The 17,668-nt window shown below is 34.8% G+C and overlaps 1 protein-coding gene across 4 annotated transcripts in view; it reads left to right on the top strand.

The window, feature by feature from the left end:
- Nucleotides 1-17,668, top strand: part of LOC145687984 (voltage-dependent calcium channel subunit alpha-2/delta-2-like) — a 152,711-nt gene that overhangs the window by 58,898 nt on the left and 76,145 nt on the right. For 2 of the 4 annotated variants that reach the window (XM_081761628.1, XM_081761627.1), the window contains 3 exons: nt 4,961-5,065; nt 7,846-7,945; nt 16,790-16,951. In XM_081761628.1, coding sequence (XP_081617754.1) covers nt 4,961-5,065; nt 7,846-7,945; nt 16,790-16,951 — 367 coding nt within the window. Of the gene's footprint in view, nt 1-634; nt 2,631-4,960; nt 5,066-7,845; nt 7,946-16,789; nt 16,952-17,668 lie in introns of those variants that run through there. The other 2 variants (XM_081761630.1, XM_081761629.1) reach the window with 2 other exon arrangements.

Genomic DNA, 17,668 nt, shown 5'->3' with positions numbered 1-17,668 from the left:
TTTGTAAAGATATTTTCCTCGTCTGAAACTACACATTATGTCAACTTTTTAAATAAAAGAAACAAAAAAGTCCTGTCGTATTTCTCTCCTTCATAAAACTTTGAGATGCTTTCCTGGTCTCAAAATCAGCACTTTCTTACGTCATAAAAGAATGCTTATAATACCCAATTTTTGAAAGTCCTTTGCATTTACGGGCAGTTAACACAAAGTTTGCTACTGCTCGTAAAAGCAGTTTACTTATTTATTTCTTCTGCCAATTACCGTTGCGTTCTTTTCCACAAAAGAAATAGCTCTAAACGACTAATTTTGTCAATCCATACCGAATTTCATCTCCCTTAGCCTAATGGGCATAATCGTGGGACGTTAAACTGAAAGATTTAATTTCATTTCATTTCCAAACCGAATTCCGAAGCGGGCCGCGGTCGCTCAGTGGTAGAGCATTCACCTCTGGTGCTTGGGGTTCTTGATTCGATTCCAGCTCGCGCCAAGTGAACTTTGTAGAGGACAAACACCGTGTACGTGGGTTTCCTTGGAGTTCTCCCGTTTCCTCTCACTTTCATTTCATCATTTCATTCATTTGATGAATAACGAAATACTACGAAGAGAGAGAGGATAAAATGAAAGATTTAGGTCTAACAATAAGTTTCCGTCTTACATATGAAAACCATATTGAATCTGTTATTAATGGTGCATACTATATATTGGGATTTGTAAACAGAAATACTGCTGATTTCAGAAATAGAAATGCAATATGCAGTCTGTAGAATAGTTTCGTAAGAAGTAAATTATAATAGGGATGTATAGTTTGGGCTCCCTGCTATTAATATTATATAAAAAGGATTGAACAGGTACAAAATACATATTTAAGATATCTCTTCTATATAAAAAAATCAAAGATCATCGTATCAAGAGAGAATATCGTATAAAACCCTTTTAACGGAATTTCATTATGATAGCTTGTGTGATAGGAGGGAATTAATTGATCATATGTTCTTGTACAAAATAATTAATAGTTTGGTCGGTAGTCAGGAACTTCTTTTACATTCATTAAATTTTAATATTAGGAAGCACAGTCTACGAGTTCAATTACTTTTTCACTGTTGAAAGTCTAATACACTCGTACATCAAAACTCGCCAATAGTAAGGATAACTAGAAAGCATAATCTAGTAGTGAAAAAAATGTTGTGATGTCGACTTTGCGATGAATATTGAATATTATATTACCATAATAAAAGAATACATTAATAAGTAAAACTACTTTTGTAGGTAATGAATACCTACTGATTTGCATTGCGATTTGGACCATGTAAATTTACAATCTACAAAACAAGTATCAAATACATATGAAATTATATATAGAAATATCTACGGTTAGCACTTTATTCATGTATTCATGTATTACACACTTATAACAAAACGACGTATTTACTCCTTTGCTGTGTAAGGTATTGAATGTATGTACTATTTTATTTCATTTTTCTGTTTACGTTTGTTACTTTTATTTTCATTCTGCTTTTTCTTTTCTCTTTGTAATGTCTGTTTTTATGTTTCACTGCGTAACATAAGAAAAATTACCTGTAATACCTAATGTCAAGGGAGAAATAGCTCTGTAATACGTAATAATGAAAAATAAATAAATTTCTCATGATCACCGTCTCCTTTAGCCTAGCCGGGATAACAGTGGGACGTAAAACTTAAAGATTTCATTTCATTTCGAATTCCGAAGCTGAACCTCATTTATCAGAAGCAAACAGTTGTTGCAAATGTACAGTTCGCAGCAAAAATCCTGCAACATGAGCATGTAAGTTTATTGTGGAACGACGAAGTCTTTTGCTCCAAAATAAGTGTGCAGGGGAGGACTTGCAGTATTTACAAATCCAACATTTATACTGTGGCAACTTAACCTTTGATAAAAATTCATCCTGTCATTAAGGAACGTTAAAAGGTGTTGAAACGTATGTATTGGAAAACGAAAATATTTTGATTTAAACCTAGTAAAAAAAAAAAAAAAAAAAAAAAAAAAAAAAAAAAAAAAAAAAAAAAAAAAAACGCTCATGCAATAAGCGGGTTGTTTAGCAGACTGATTGCTTGAATGTTATCATAATTTCCACATATACGCTAATAAATATGTTATAATTTTTTTTGTTGAATGCTTTAATTCAGTTTTGTAATTTTGTTTTTAATTTTTGTCATTTTAACGTAGACTTTAATTTGGTGCTAATCCAAATTTAAATGACAAGGTTATATAAGGATGTCCTTAAGTCATTTCGGTATAGTTTTGTTTAGTACTGACATGTTTCTTATTATTTATTCTCACTTGTATTAGATTTATGTTTTAAATTTCTTTGTTGAATGCATTAGCTATAGTTCCTAAGTTCGCATTAGCTGTATTTGGTTTTTATGTAGACTTTCAATTAGTACTAAAATTTTCTTTTCACTTTCGTATTTTGCTTGCTACATTTTTTTTTTTATTTCTTCTTTGAAGCTTTTATCTTATTTGACATCTGCCTGTGTGGAGTCCTCGTGGATAGTAGATGCACCCGTTTCGCTGTGCTTTTCTGAATACCCACAAGATGCACTTAAGTGAAGTATGTTTACGTAAAAATGCCGCTTTCTTCAGTTGTTCGAAAGTGAGAATATTTTATATGCTAAGTAATCTTATTTAACATTTTCTGTGTCAGAAGCTAAAATATTTTTCTTTTTTATTAGTTATGGACGTCACTTGACCAAAACTCCGCGGTCAGCACATGCTTACGTACAAGTGCAAAATAAACTGAGTACAAAGCACGTAGCGATGGGAATTAATGCTACAGAACTAGTAAATTTTAAAAAATGCTAGAAGACTAAATAATACGAATTAGTCATAAAGATGTCCCACATACGCTGTTTGAACTTGAATAACTCGAACCAAAATAAATAAGATATGATTTTTTTTTTTTTAAGTCGCAAAGATGTTCAAAATATTACTGATGATGTTCTAATGTGGAATATGCTGGCGGCAGTAAATCGTCAGCATTGCTGTGGAACAGACCGACAGATATGTGATATGGTTTCCGTTGGAATAGATTCACAAGCAGTCTCAATTGCTTTCCTCTCATGGCATCCAGCATACGCGGTTTTGTGGCGTAGACAATACTCTGCAGAAATTCCTACAGAAAGAATTCTAACGGCGTTGGATCGGGAGATCTGAGTGGATACTTGACACTTCCTCGTCGGCCTATTCACCTCTCGACAAATGTTTCATCCAGGAATTGTCGTATGTTTCGATGGTAATGTGGCGGTGCACTGTCTTGTTGGGAAAAAAGAAACAATTCCTGGATGAAACATTTATCGAGAGGTGAATATGCCGACGAGGAAATGTCAAGTATTCACTCAGATCTCCCTATTTGGGTACAGTTGATGAACAGCTGGCACAATTTTTCCTGCAATATATTGAAGTAATCTATACGTGTCACTATTCTTGATAAAAGAATGGCCCGGCAAGTCCTCTCACAGACATACCACACCACACTGCTAACCCAGGAAGATTAACAACTCGTTCTGCCTTAATATGGATAATATCTCTTGTCCAGTACACACAGTTGTGGCGATTGATGGTTCCATTCAATTTAAAAGTCGCCTCTTCAGACCAAATAATGAAATTAGTCAAGTGTTCATTGTCGCATACCCATTCACAAAATTGGAGGCACCTATCCGAATTGTCCTCATTGATTGTCAAGCAATCTGGGAATGTAGGATTTCCACTTTGCTAGCTTTAAAGTGCGATGAATACTTAATTTGCTTATACCATGATTCACGCGAAGCTTGCCGTATGAATTTCTAAGGGGATCTTGTGAAAGTTGGTAACACTGATTTTACCCTTGTTTCGTTCGGTACTGTTTTTTGCCACACCGTCCCTTCTTCAGATATACACACAGTTCCTTCCCTCTCAAACTTCTCGCGTAATTTCGTAATTATTACACGTGACGGTGGCGCAGTATCAAGTTCTGTCCGCCAGCGCCGCTTTCATGTTCACACATTTCCAGAAACATTTTATAAATTGACTTTCGTTTCTGAAAGGAAAGGTTCCCAGCTATCTTGGCAAGTACTTCTCGCTACTGGCAACAGAGCTGAAAATAAAAGAAAAACAAAACAAACTAATGGGAAAGGAAAAAATAAACAGCTACACACACTAGTCATTAGAGCGCCAAATAATAACAATTTGACCAGTTTATCTTTAATACTTTTTCGGTTATTAACATTCAAACAGTGTACACACCTTTGTGGGACACTATATACATCAAAGAACTGCGAGTTTGAATAACCTCAAGTCAACTAAAATTTAATTGTTTCTTTAACGTAGGTAGAACATAATTTGCTGTATAATACCGAAAACTGCAGAGAAATTTGCTAATTCGTTGTTATTTTGTTGATATATAAACATGTAAGACGTGAATATTAATTTTTGCGGGTGATTGTTCAGTTAGAACACGGAAAGTGTTAAGTTATTGTTTTAAGTCAAAGCTTGCTTATGTAAATCCAGTTATGGTAATAATCTTAGATGCATATGATATATACATTCAAAATCGCTGTGATTTTTGATTGACTACTTTGAATATATGTAATGCGTATTAAAACGGATCTTGGCTATCTGATGGTTTTAAGTTGTGTTCGTATTAGTTTAATATATATATATTATATAATTGCAATGCAGTACAATAAATAAATAAATGTTTTGTGTTACTAATTCTGTATTACATGTGTGCTGTTTAATCGAAAATCAAATTTACGGTTGAGAAATAACATGTAACCTAATATTGACTGAGTGATATATTTATTTGTTATCTTTGGACTCCTTTTATCTGACAATTACATAGGACTTACTTATGTAGAATGTTGAGGTGGAATGAATTAAAGTACAATAGTAATCACGAATGGTTAGGAATATTTAATAAAATAATACAAACAATTTCTGTAACAGATGGCCGAAAATGAAAAACTTGCCTGATTTGTTTGACGTCCGTCGAAGATCATGGTTTATTCAGGGAGCTGTGTCACCGAAGGATATCGTCATATTGATTGACACGTAAGTGGGTATTGTAGTGTTTTGTGCAATGTGTATGATAATTCGTAGGAAATACTTGTGAAAATTATTCGTGATCTTGTGATACAAGTAGGTAGTGTTTGTGCCAAAATATTATTTAGTAGTTACAAATACTGCATTTAAGATGATCTGGTTTTGAATGTTAATCTAGAGTCTATGAACTAAACCAAACCCTGTGCCATATGGCTGTTTCTTGCCGTGAACGAGTTTGAATGTGCAGTGCACATAAATATATTTTTAAGCACACTATTTAATTGTTGCCACACTAATGAGGTGTTTCTGGTCATTTTCAGTGACATTCGAAAGCATATCAGTTCTCAGCCACTGAAGTTTTTTTCAAAGTTTCTACACTTTTGTGAAAATCCACTAATCGAAATAGCCTGTCTGTAAGTGGAAGCAGTTTGTTTACTTGGGCCATCTTAAGGCATACCACATTGCCAGTTACTGAGAATCGCATAATTTAAGGGGTTCCATGCTGCTTTTTATATGCTGTCAATAGTTTTGTAAACCTAGACAATCTATTCTGTGCTTCTTGCGTCCGTGCGTCCTAACCAGTTGTAACGCATTGTTTAAAATTCATTCATTTTAGAAAATGAAACCGTAGAACGCGTTCCCTTATTTTTCTGGTGGAACGAAATACAACCCTGCAGACAGACACACACACACACACACACACGCACACACACACACATATATATATATATATATAAAATATATAAATAATTTGCCTCGATTAAACCTTTATGAAAAGCCTAAGAGTTAAAATATCACGCCCACTGTTATGAGGTGAAAGTCTTATCTGCAAGGGGAAGTGAATTCAGTTCCATTTTTCGTAGCGTAGTCGCTAACGCTCTCGTCTTTGATGTAAGCGGTTCTGAATTCGATTCCCGGTACAGACACTCGGTCGAGAAAAAGTAACAGCTTTGTCAAGCCAGTCATCTTGAATGATGCTTTTCCTCATACACGCCAGCTAATTACCGCGATGATACCTAACGTGCAGGTTTCAGGCCGCTTCCTTTCTTCCTTCCTTCTCCGGATAGTGTGCTCGCCGAGGGACGTCATCCCTCATACATGACGGGCTTAAGACCGTAGATGCGGTAATGTCCAGAAATATATTAGACTTCCAAACTATGCTATGCATAAAGGTCAGAAGTCTTATAGAATAGATTGTCCGTTCGTCTGTCGACAGGTATCACAGAAAAAAAAGGGTGTTATATATCTTTAGAGAACATAACATGACTATCCACAACGCTCTACCAAAACCGGAATTGATTCAAATTACTATTCTGGTTTCAATACTGGTTTCAACGTTTATTACACCATAGAACAAAAACTGTAACAGATAGTGTGAAACTATATTTTTGTGGACGATTCATCGTTTCAAGACAACATATCTTGATTATCCACAACACTCTACCAAAACCAGAAAATTATTCAAATTTATATTACTTCCGGTTTCAATATTGATTTTCGTATAGCAAAAACGGTAAATGCTATCAATGCGTGTGGTTTCTTGTGGTCGGTTCTGCGTCACAAGAATAGGTTTTCATCTCCTCCGTTGAAGCTCTATTTAAACTGGGAGTGGTTAAAATTAATCATTTCCGTTTTCAGCGTTTATCACCATATAATAAATATGGTAATATATAGCGAGAAGCTTTTCTTGCGAACGATTCAGTCTCATGACAACGTGTTATGACTATCCACAACATTCTACGAAAACAGAAAAATGGTTCAATTTAATTATTATTTCTGGTTTCAATACTGATTTCCATCGAGCGAAAACGGTAAAAGAAATCAGGAAGCGGCTTCGATTCAGTGTCCCAAGAATAGGTTCCATCTCTTTCCTTATCTGTATTTGAAACCGGAAGTGGTTGAAAGATTTTTCTTTGCTTCTTTTGTTGTCCTCTGTACGGGTATAATTAGTATGTGATAATTAGAGACCGGATGTTTAGGCATTAAAAACATGAAAAATAGGCAGTTAAAATCTTAAAAAAAAAAAAAAGACAGTAAAATAGGCACCAAAATGTAACTCGAAATAATGAAGATAAATAGTCAATACAATATAAAAAAAATTAGATTCAGGTCATAGATAATGTTCGAAGAATATAGAAATATACCTATTTGTTAATGTTCTTTACTGTATATATAAAAACATATAAAACAAAGCTTGTGTGTTTTATAAACTATATATTTTCCCAATGAAGGCTTATTTTGAAGAAAATGCATAAAATAGGCAACATTAGATACTAAAGCAATTATTTAGGCAGTAAGGGACAAAATAGGCAAAATAAATTCGCTGAAATCGAAACTATGACCCCCCCATATAAACTTTAAAACGTTATTTTTGATCATATCTTTAATATTAAAGAATAGGCATTTTGCTTAATATCCGGTCTCTAATGATAATATTTCTTCACCATATATACACATATAAACTTGTTCTGATTTTATATCATGTTCAGTTTATGTGCGATATTTATATGTAGTTGGAGGAAAGCAATCCTGAAGCGAGCAAGTAATTTATGGATATATACAATTTAACTAATCTAGTTCAGGCAATTACTAAACTTGTGTAGCTGTTATCATGAATAAAATTACTACCGCAAGAACATAGTAGAAGGCACAGTGAAACAATAAAGATGGAGAGAGCACCAAAATTAATAATTTTAAAGATGAAAAGGTTCGTAGAAGACGGTAGTATATAAAAATAGCTTTGGTGGATTTCATTTTATGTGTTTACTTCTATTTTTGTCTATTCTCAGGAGCGGAAGCGTACATGGACAGACATTCGACATGATAAAGATATCCGTAAAGAGCTTGTTAAATACTCTGGGCGCCAATGATTATGTAAATGTGGCATGGGTAAGTACTGTTTAGATTATGGTAGGAATTTGTGTCATCTCAACAAACCCACAGGAACAAAGCTGTAAGTGTTTAACAAAATGTAATCAGTGTAAAAGAGTAAAGTGAGTTAGAAATCCAATAGCATTTTGTAATCATATTGACGACAGTGTGCCAAAGACATTTATTGTCCACGGCGAAACAGGCAATCATAATACATGCATTTTGTACGTTAAAATTCGTGCAGAAGGCTCCTCTAATTAATATTTTCACTAGTATTTAAAGTTTTTTTTTTAAACTTTTCTAAGCATTCAGCGTGTTTTATATTGATTATATTGCATATGATTGATTAGATCTGAAGCCATTATTAGGTCAGTAGTCTAAGTAATGTTCACAAAAGCCTCGGACAAGGACTGATAATTTGGCACGACCTCAGCAAAAGAAAATGGACATGAGATTTGGAACATGGAATATTAGGAGTCTTTATAGGGCAGGCGCGTTAAAATCCGTAACGAGTGAGTTAGAGAAATACAGTATAGATGCAACATCCAAAAACCTAATCGTGAAGAGTACAAAATTCCCACATCGCGACATTCATAAATACACTTGGACATCACCAGACGGGAAAACACATAATCAAATTGATCACGTTTTAGTAGATAGAAGAAGGCAATCTAGCATAATTGATGTCCGGTCGTTTAGAGGGGCTGATTGTGACATTGACCACTACCTGGTAGCAGCGATAATACGAGAGAGGTTATCGTTGAATAAAGGTAATATTCATTGTCCGAAAACGGAGAGATTCAATTTAAAGAAATTAGAAGAAAGCCAGGTAAGAGAGAAATACCAGATTGAAGTTTCGAATAGATTCTCGGCTTTAGAAGATTCGGAGTGCACTAGTGTTGAGGATACCTGGATTGAAATTAGAGATAGCATTAAAATTTCAGAAAAAAAAAAAAAAAAAATTGGGACACGCGGAAATACGTAGGAACAAACCATGGTTCGACCAGGAATGCATAAAACTAGCAGAGAAGAGAAAACAGGCAAAATTACGCTGGCTACAAACTCCGAGTGAAATAACTACACAAAATTTCGCAGATATCAGGCGGGAAACATCCAAAACTTTTAGAACAAAGAAACGCGATTTTCTGAAAGCTAAAATTAAGGAACTTGAAGATAATAGTAAAAATAAAAACATCCGGGACATGTATAAGGGAACCAACGAATTTAAGAAAGGCTATCAACCTCGTGCTTATATATTAAAGAATTCTGACGGTACAGTTCTCACTGACACGGATAGCATCTTAAATAGATGGAAAGATTTCTTTGACGATTTGCTTAACACGCAATCGAAAACTAGTGTGCGTGGAGAAAAGGAGATACACACCGCTGAACCGTATATTCCAGAACCCAACCGAATAGAAGTAGAAACCGCTATAAAGAAATTAAAGAAACACAAATCTCCGGGTGTAGATGAAATTCCGGCTGAGTTAATTTTAGCTGGAGGCGAAAAATTGTGGAACAAGATACACAAACTCATTCTCCTTATCTGGAACAAGGAAGAATTGCCACAAGAGTGGAAAGAATCAATCATTGTTCCAATTCACAAGAAAGGCGACAAAACTGACTGTAATAATTATCGAGGCATTTCTCTTCTGTCAACATCCTATAAAATCCTTTCAAATATTCTATTAGCAAGACTGACCCCATACGCAGATGAAATTATTGGAGATTATCAATGCGGATTTAGACGGAATCGATCAACTATCGACCAAATATTTACCATTCGCCAAATACTCGAAAAAAAGTGGGAATACAACACCCCGGTACATCAACTATTTATTGATTTTAGAAAGGCGTACGACTTGGTTAGGAGAGAAACATTATACAACGTTCTTACAGAACTTGAAATACCGAGAAAGCTAATTAGATTAATTAAGATATGTTTAAATGAATCCCAAAGTTAAGTCCGGGTAGGAAAATTTTTGTCCACGAGCTTTCACGTCGAAAATGGCCTGAAACAAGGAGATGCATTGTCGCCATTATTATTTAACTTTGTTCTGGAATACGCTATAAGGAAAATCAAAGATAGCAACCAGGGCCTACAGTTGAACGGTATTCACCAGGTTATGGCATATGTTGATGATGTAAATTTAATAGGTGATGATAGGAGAATAATAGAAAGAAATGCAGAGATCTTATTAAACGCTTGCAGGGACATGGGTTTAGAAGTAAATGCAGAGAAAACTAAATACATGGAAGTGCGTCGGGACCGTAATACAGCAAATTATGGATGCGTTAAAATATTAAATAATACTTTTGATAAAGTGGATAGTTTCAAATATCTAGGATCAATATTAACAGAGGAAAATCATATTCACGAAGAAATTAAATGTCGACTAAAAGCAGGGAATTCGTGTTACTATTCGGTTCAAAATCTCTTGTCGTCGCGAATTCTGTCGAGGAATTTGAAGCTTAAAATATACAAAACGATAATCATGCCTGTTGTTTTGTATGGCTGCGAAACATGGTCACTTACTCTGAGGGAAGAACATAGACTGAAAGTATTTGAGAACAAGATCCTGAGACGAATATTCGGACCCAAGAGGAACGGGAATGGGGAATGGCGGAAACTTCATAACGAGGAACTACATAATTTATATGGTTTACCCAACATTGTTAGGGTCGTGAAGTCTAGGAGGCTTAGGTGGGCGGGTCATGTAGCTAGAATAGAAGAAAGTAAAAACGCTTTCTAAGTCTTGACTGGAAGACCAATCAGAAAACGACCATTAGGAAGACCTAGGCGCAGATGGGAGGACAATATTAAAATGGATCTCGCAGAGATTGGAATACAAAGTAGAAACTGGATGCAGTTAGCTAAGAATAGAAGTCGATGGAGAGCTTTTGTGAACGCGGCATTGAACCTCCGGGTTCAATAGGCCATAGAGTTAGTTAGTTTAGTCTAAGGGACATTTGCTTTGTTGCCTTCCCCTTAAGAATAAAATCTTAACAATGGGATAGGGTAGTTTATTGAGTGAGATACGGCAGAAGCGTGTGTGATTTCTGCACACCATGAGATGAACACACTGTAATTTCGACGTATTATTATTATTATTATTATTATTATTATTATTATTATTATTATTATTATTATTATTATTATTATTATGATTATTATTATTATTATTATTATTATAGTTTGAAGTCTGTTATCAGGGCTGAGGCAATAGATTATTAGTTGTTCTTGTTATGAATGACCTGTGACCTCCCACATTGTAAAGGCTAATAAAACAAAAAGTATTGCAGGTAGAAATATGTTTATTAAAAAATATAAAAGGGTATTGAAAACAGTTTCAATCACTTTGTTCTGATTGGAAATGAAACAATTGACAAAACAATTTGGAGACTATTCCTGAAGGCTACAGTTTGTAATTGCTCATTATTCTGAAACATACGAGCACTTTTAGGTCGGGATGATGATGATGATGATGGTGGTGGTGATGATTTATTATTATTATTATTATTATTATTATTATTATTATTATTATTATTATTATTTCATAAATTGTTTTCTAAAACATTATTTAAAAATGAATAAAATCATTTGCATATATTCAGCTTAGTTAAGCCTAAAGTTGAAATTTACCATGAAGAGGTTAATATGGATTTGAACCATCGGTGCTCCCGCCCGTAAACAGAACTAAGGTTATGGCATAGATAGAAGTATACTAGGTGATTTATACAGAAAATATACTTTGTAGAGGTTATAGGACTTATTTCAGTGTAGACTTTCTGTGGATCCAGATTACAAAGATATAATTTGTGAGTGGATCCTACTCATAGGAAAGAAAGTACCTTTTCTTTTTGTAGCTGACATTGACACATTATTCCGATGACAGACTACTCAGTTTTAGAAGTTAAGCTCTTGTATTTAGTTCTTTCAGAGTATTTGTGTTCATAACTATCATGTAAATACCTTTTACTTTGATTTACATATATTAATGCTAAAAATTCTATATATTACTTATAGTCTGAATAAATTGCATACAAATTAGTTACAGATTTTGTGAGTAGTATGTATGCCAGTATAATAATTGTTGTTCCACAATTAGATGATTTTAAAGAGACTGTTTTGTATTGTTGGCTAACGTATCACAAACACGTTTAAAATTTGAGTAACAAGTGTTGTGTGAAACTGCAGACTGAAACACAATAATGATAGCCTTTTTGTTTGAACATGTATAGGGTTTAATATATAAGTAGTTTAGTTTGTATCAAGTTTCGTGATTATACTCTGTAGGTTTGTGGGAATCGAACTTGGTTTTAGTTTGAGTGTTTTACGTCCTTATGTGATACCAAGGCTATAAAGGACGGAGCGTACCATTAATATGGGCTTCGAACCACAACTTTGAATCTCCGGTGCAATTGACAGGTGAACAGATCAGCCCATACAGTATAGGCCGTTCCCAACCACACTGCCTCGCCTCTAAGAGGGCTAAATTACAGGACCACATCACTGGCTCCGGCGAATCGAACCTGGAAATCGCTTTAAGTATCACTAGGAATCGAACCTGCGACCATGCATGGAAAGGGTGGCCGCTTTAAGAATGCAACTGCTTGGGAGCCCAGTTGTACTTTGTTTCTTAATAGTTTCGTCTTACATCCCTCTAGTATGTGTTCAGGAACGATAAATTAAATTTATTTTTAATACCAGTGCAAGAAAGCGAGTCCACTCACACTCTCTTGTGAGCAGTGAGATAAACCAGCTAAAGCCCCAATGGGTTGCTGTGTGTAAAATCAAATGAAAACAAAGAATTCACGAGGGATGAATTTAATGTTAATTCAAAATTTAATGTGTGTGTGTATGTGTTCAAGAATGCCGTAAGAGAATTCACAAATTGCCAGTGAGCGCAACACCGCGTATATGAGCAACACTAACCTTGTTTAATCTGCTTCCTGGTAGCGACGTTGTCCTGGTTCCTTCTGCGCTGATTTCTGTCGTTGTTGGACAAAGTGTTTGTAATCTCGGCGGCGATGAACTTGTATACTTTTCTCCCTGGTATCCTCTCTAAAGATTTTGATGATTCGATGTTGAGTAGTAGTTGGTCTCGGAATAAGTTCAGCTATGCGAGTTTACTAACGATGTTTGTAGTCATTGTGTCGCATGGGGTTCAGACTACAGCTGAGACCAGAACTTACAGCAAACTATAGGCAATTACTGAAGCTGTAAGACTTGTATTGTAAACTGAAATTGACGGATTTAGTGTCATTGTCAACGAACTGAAGATAGTCAGATTGACGATAAAAGACTGTCATCGGAAGACGAAGAAAGACAGCCCAAAGGCTAAAGACCAAAGACCTCCAATCACCCAAATTTTAATGTTTTATATGAATTCACACTTGTTTTCATTGTTCATCTTATTTTTGAAGTGTTGTATTTGTTTGTGGTCTTCTGTCAGATGATGTTCGGCTTGCTCAATATATGTGCATAAGATAAAATTTTGACAGTTCATGAACTCTTCCAAACATTCCTCGAACTTATATAGGAAATTACAAGGTCAGTATTTTGTTTGCAATTCCGCGTTACAACATTTATGCGTCTGCATTTCTATTCTCTTAAAGTTTATTACCTTTTGCTTTTATGTATTCTTTCTAACTTTTCCTATTTCAAGTTCGTTGTCCTGACTAACTAAATGCTGCATACATAAATAACATATCGAAATATTAATCCCAAAATCAAACTGATGCTACAATAGTACGAAGCAAAAGTCGTTAATAGTACAAGATAATCTGTAGGACCGTTGGTAAACCAAAAACAAGTAGTTGGGTTTTATAGTAGTACTAGCTGAAATACCGTTCTTGGCACGGGGTGAATATGTGTATGGGAATTTTTGAATCCTTTTCCCTCTTAAGATATGCATTTCATTGAAACTTCTGTAATAATAATAATAATAATAATAATAATAATAATAATAATAATAATAATAATATCATCATCATCACCACCACCACTAATTGTAAACCATCCTACCAGAATACGAATTTCACTCTTAAGTGCATGATAAAAACCCACCTTGAGGACGATACTAATTATGTTTCAGAAGTTACTTCAAACGGATAAGCCGTTTACCCGACCCCGAAAAGTATGGATTCGACACTACTCTTGATGATTTTGGACATTTTATTTCTCAACTTTTTCCACCTACCATGCCGATGGGGGCTGAACATGGACTTAAGCAGCTTCAATATTTATCTTAGTGATTCCGAAAACTATAGATTAGACACTAATATAGGTCATTTTTTATTACTTTTATATGTCATTCCCTTCCGGTCCCATCGGGTTGCGACGGATGTCTTAATCCACATTATTTTTTCCCAAATTGTAAATCATATGTGTACCAAATTTGGTTAAAATAACTCCATGCGTTTCAGAGTTACGGTGAAATATGCATACATACATATATACACACTCATATACAGTATACATGTTTATATAGTGTATATGATATAATATAGTGTATATCATATAATATAGATGTAACGCCAAGGCGTTGGCCCTGTCAATTCCTCTCCAACTGGTATATACCACACCTAACGACAAGCAACGCTTTTGGTGTTACCTTTTTCACAAAATAAGGAACCGATTACAATAAATTAGCGACATCCAGTGCCCTCAGCATTGCCTGTGTAAATTCCCGTGCCAATTGATAAAGCCATTCTTGGCTAAATTTGGGCTTAAATGAAATGATAGGCGGGGAACCTATCAGCTTAGCAACTTAGACGTTGAAAGTTTGATCAAGCTCGGTCGGATTGTTGAGAAGTTATTAAGTTTTATTCATTTTCACATATTTCCTCTCCTCCCTTCCCCCTCACCTAAGCTCTACCGTCACGATGAAATGATAAAAGACTTCGCAGGTTCGAACCTCATCTATGTTGAAAATTTGATTGAGATTGATCGGGTGGTTCAAGAGTTGTTATTTCACGAACATAATCACTTTTATTTTTATATTTATTGATTTTTTTTATATCTCTCCCTCCTCCACCTCCCCTACGTTGCTCCGTCAAAGTGAAATGATAAAAAGCATCCCAGTCATGAACCTCGTGTATGTTGAAAATTTGATCGAGATTGGTCGTTTGGTTCGAGACTTATTAAGTTTCATTTATTTTTTATATCTCTCCTCCTGCCCCTCCCACATGTTACACCATCAAAGTTAATAGATAAAAACACTCCCAGCCCGGTCCTTATCTATGTTGAAAATTTGATGGAGATCGGTCTGGTAGTTCAAGAGATCAAGAGTCACAAACATAATCACTTACAATTTTATAATGTAGACTAGCCTTTGGCTCCAGTCCCCCGAGTGTGCTCGGCCTACGGCCTCGCATTTCTTATCTATCGTCCTTTGCAACAACAGTGAAGTTCGTGAACTTGCACTTCATATTTCCTGAATCTGCCCATCGCCCCCACACACTGTCTTTGCTCTGTCTACGGCCTCGCACCTTTTTAACCCACAATTCTATCGTTTCTTTTCCTATTTCAACTATCTAAAAGATAAGATTTTTTATCCCAAGAAAACGCTCATTTAAATAACATGGAAATTTTTTCATCCCCCTTTTAGACCCCTAAAAAATTAAAAATATTCACTTTTGGCAATTTTCCTATCGGATAGTCCTGGAAGGCTACAATCATGCCAAATTTCATCATTCTAATCATGCCGGAAGTGCCTAAACATTTTGGGTTGTAGAAGACGTCCCATATAAATAACATGTGGAAAGATTTTTCAGTTCCCCATAAAACCACTTTACGTTTGGACATTTTTATTTCTGATGATTTACTTAGGTAACGCTAACGAAAACCTACAAGTATACCGAATTTCAAGTTTTTATTCCAATTCTAAGTACCTAAAACATGAGATTATAGGTCAAAAAAAAAAAAAAAAAAATAACATGGGGAAATTCTTCATCCAATCTTTAGACCCATAAAAAATTTAAAATATTCACTTTTGGCAATTTTTCTGTAGGTCTGTTCTGAAAAGCTACAACCATGTCAAATTTAATCGTTGTAGCCCTACAGGAAGTGCTCAATAATTTGGAGGTGTAAAAGGTGTCCCATATAAATAACATGGGAAAGATTTTTCAGTTCCCTACAAAACCACTCTAAAGTTGGATTTTTTTTTTTATTTTTACTGATTTACTTAGGTAGTGCTAACGAAAACGTACAAGCATATCGAATTTCAAGATTTTATTCCAATTCTAAGTACCTTAAACATGAGATTATAGGTCCAAAAAAGGCACATTTAAATAACATGGGGAAATCCTTCATCCCCTCTTTGACCCCCTAAAAATTAAAAATATTCACTTTTGGCAATTTTTCTGTGGGTTAGTTCCGGAAAGCTACTATAATGCTAAATTTAATCATTGTAGCACTACAGGATGTCAGCTCATGTAGCTTTATATATAGTTAGGATTAGGATAGGATTTTTCGATCATTTTTATAGGTGCGCTAGGGGGTCTAACCCCCCTCCCCTCCACCACCACCACCATTGGGGACTGAATCTGGACTTAAAGGGCACTGGAACTGTCACCAATCAATTTAGAGACCCGAAAATTGTGAATTTGACACTAATGTCTCGTTTTTTAAAATTATTTTTATATATGCCCCTTCCCACTTCCCAACGTGTGCCAGGGTTGTGCTGCTCCCACAGTATTATTTTCAAGATTGTAAGTAATAAGTGTACCAAGTTTGGTTAAAATTTCTCTATGTGTTCTGGAGTTATGCATACTTAGGTTTTTATATATATAGATTTCTAAAGGCTAAGATACGTAGAAAAAATCATACTAAACTGCAATGTGATTTTTATTTTACAGTTTAATAACGAGGTAAACTGGGTTATACCGTGTTTGAACACGTTAGTACAAGCAACAAGTCAATATAAAAGACTGTTTTTCGATGCCATAGACCGATTACAGGAAGGAAATCTTACCAGCTATTCCAATGCTCTGGAGTTTGCCTTTGAAGCATTTATTAAGGTAAGGATCTATTATATTAGTACGTGTTGGTTCAAAGGTAGAGATTTTGTTTTAGAATATTGTACTACGTAGTGTGGTATACTTGTGGATACTATATTAGATTTTAAATGTTAAGTGGAACGCTATTGGATGTACTTACTGATCAATCTGCAGATGTAGAATTGAAGAGCTCTTTCTCAAAACTTTTAACTCAATTTTGGATGAATTTCATTCTCCCATTTGGTATTATTCGGACGGTGGTAGCCACTATATATATATATATATATATATATATATATATATATATATATATATAGTGGCTACCACCGTCCGAATAATTCCAAATGGGTGAGTGAATATATATATTTCGAAACTACGATATATCAGAGCAAAATGTGTGGCAAAAGGTTATTTTTTCTCTCCAAAAGGTGCAAAAGTCCATTTTTTTTCAGACTCCACTAATAAGAAATGTTTCTCACTTTTAAAACGGGTGTAGAAACTCTGAGAAGTGTGTTTTGTAGATCCTCTTTTAGTGTGACCTTGTGCAAAGTTGCAAATTATAACCATAAGTAACAAAGTGAGAGTATTCCATAAAGGACACCGAATCTAAATTGAGTTTGTTTATGTTGTTTTGCAGTTGGCAAACATGTTCTTACCATAGTTGTTATCTTTTGTCATTCCGATTAATGTAGCTTCAGTTGTTTTGGCCAGTTTTTGTTTCTGTTTATTACAAACATG

Source organism: Thermobia domestica, chromosome 6, assembly GCF_964235325.1.
Source record: "Thermobia domestica chromosome 6, izTheDome1.hap1.1, whole genome shotgun sequence".
Taxonomy (NCBI): Eukaryota; Metazoa; Arthropoda; class Insecta; order Zygentoma; family Lepismatidae; genus Thermobia; species Thermobia domestica.
This window is presented reverse-complemented; position numbering and strand designations above follow the sequence as displayed.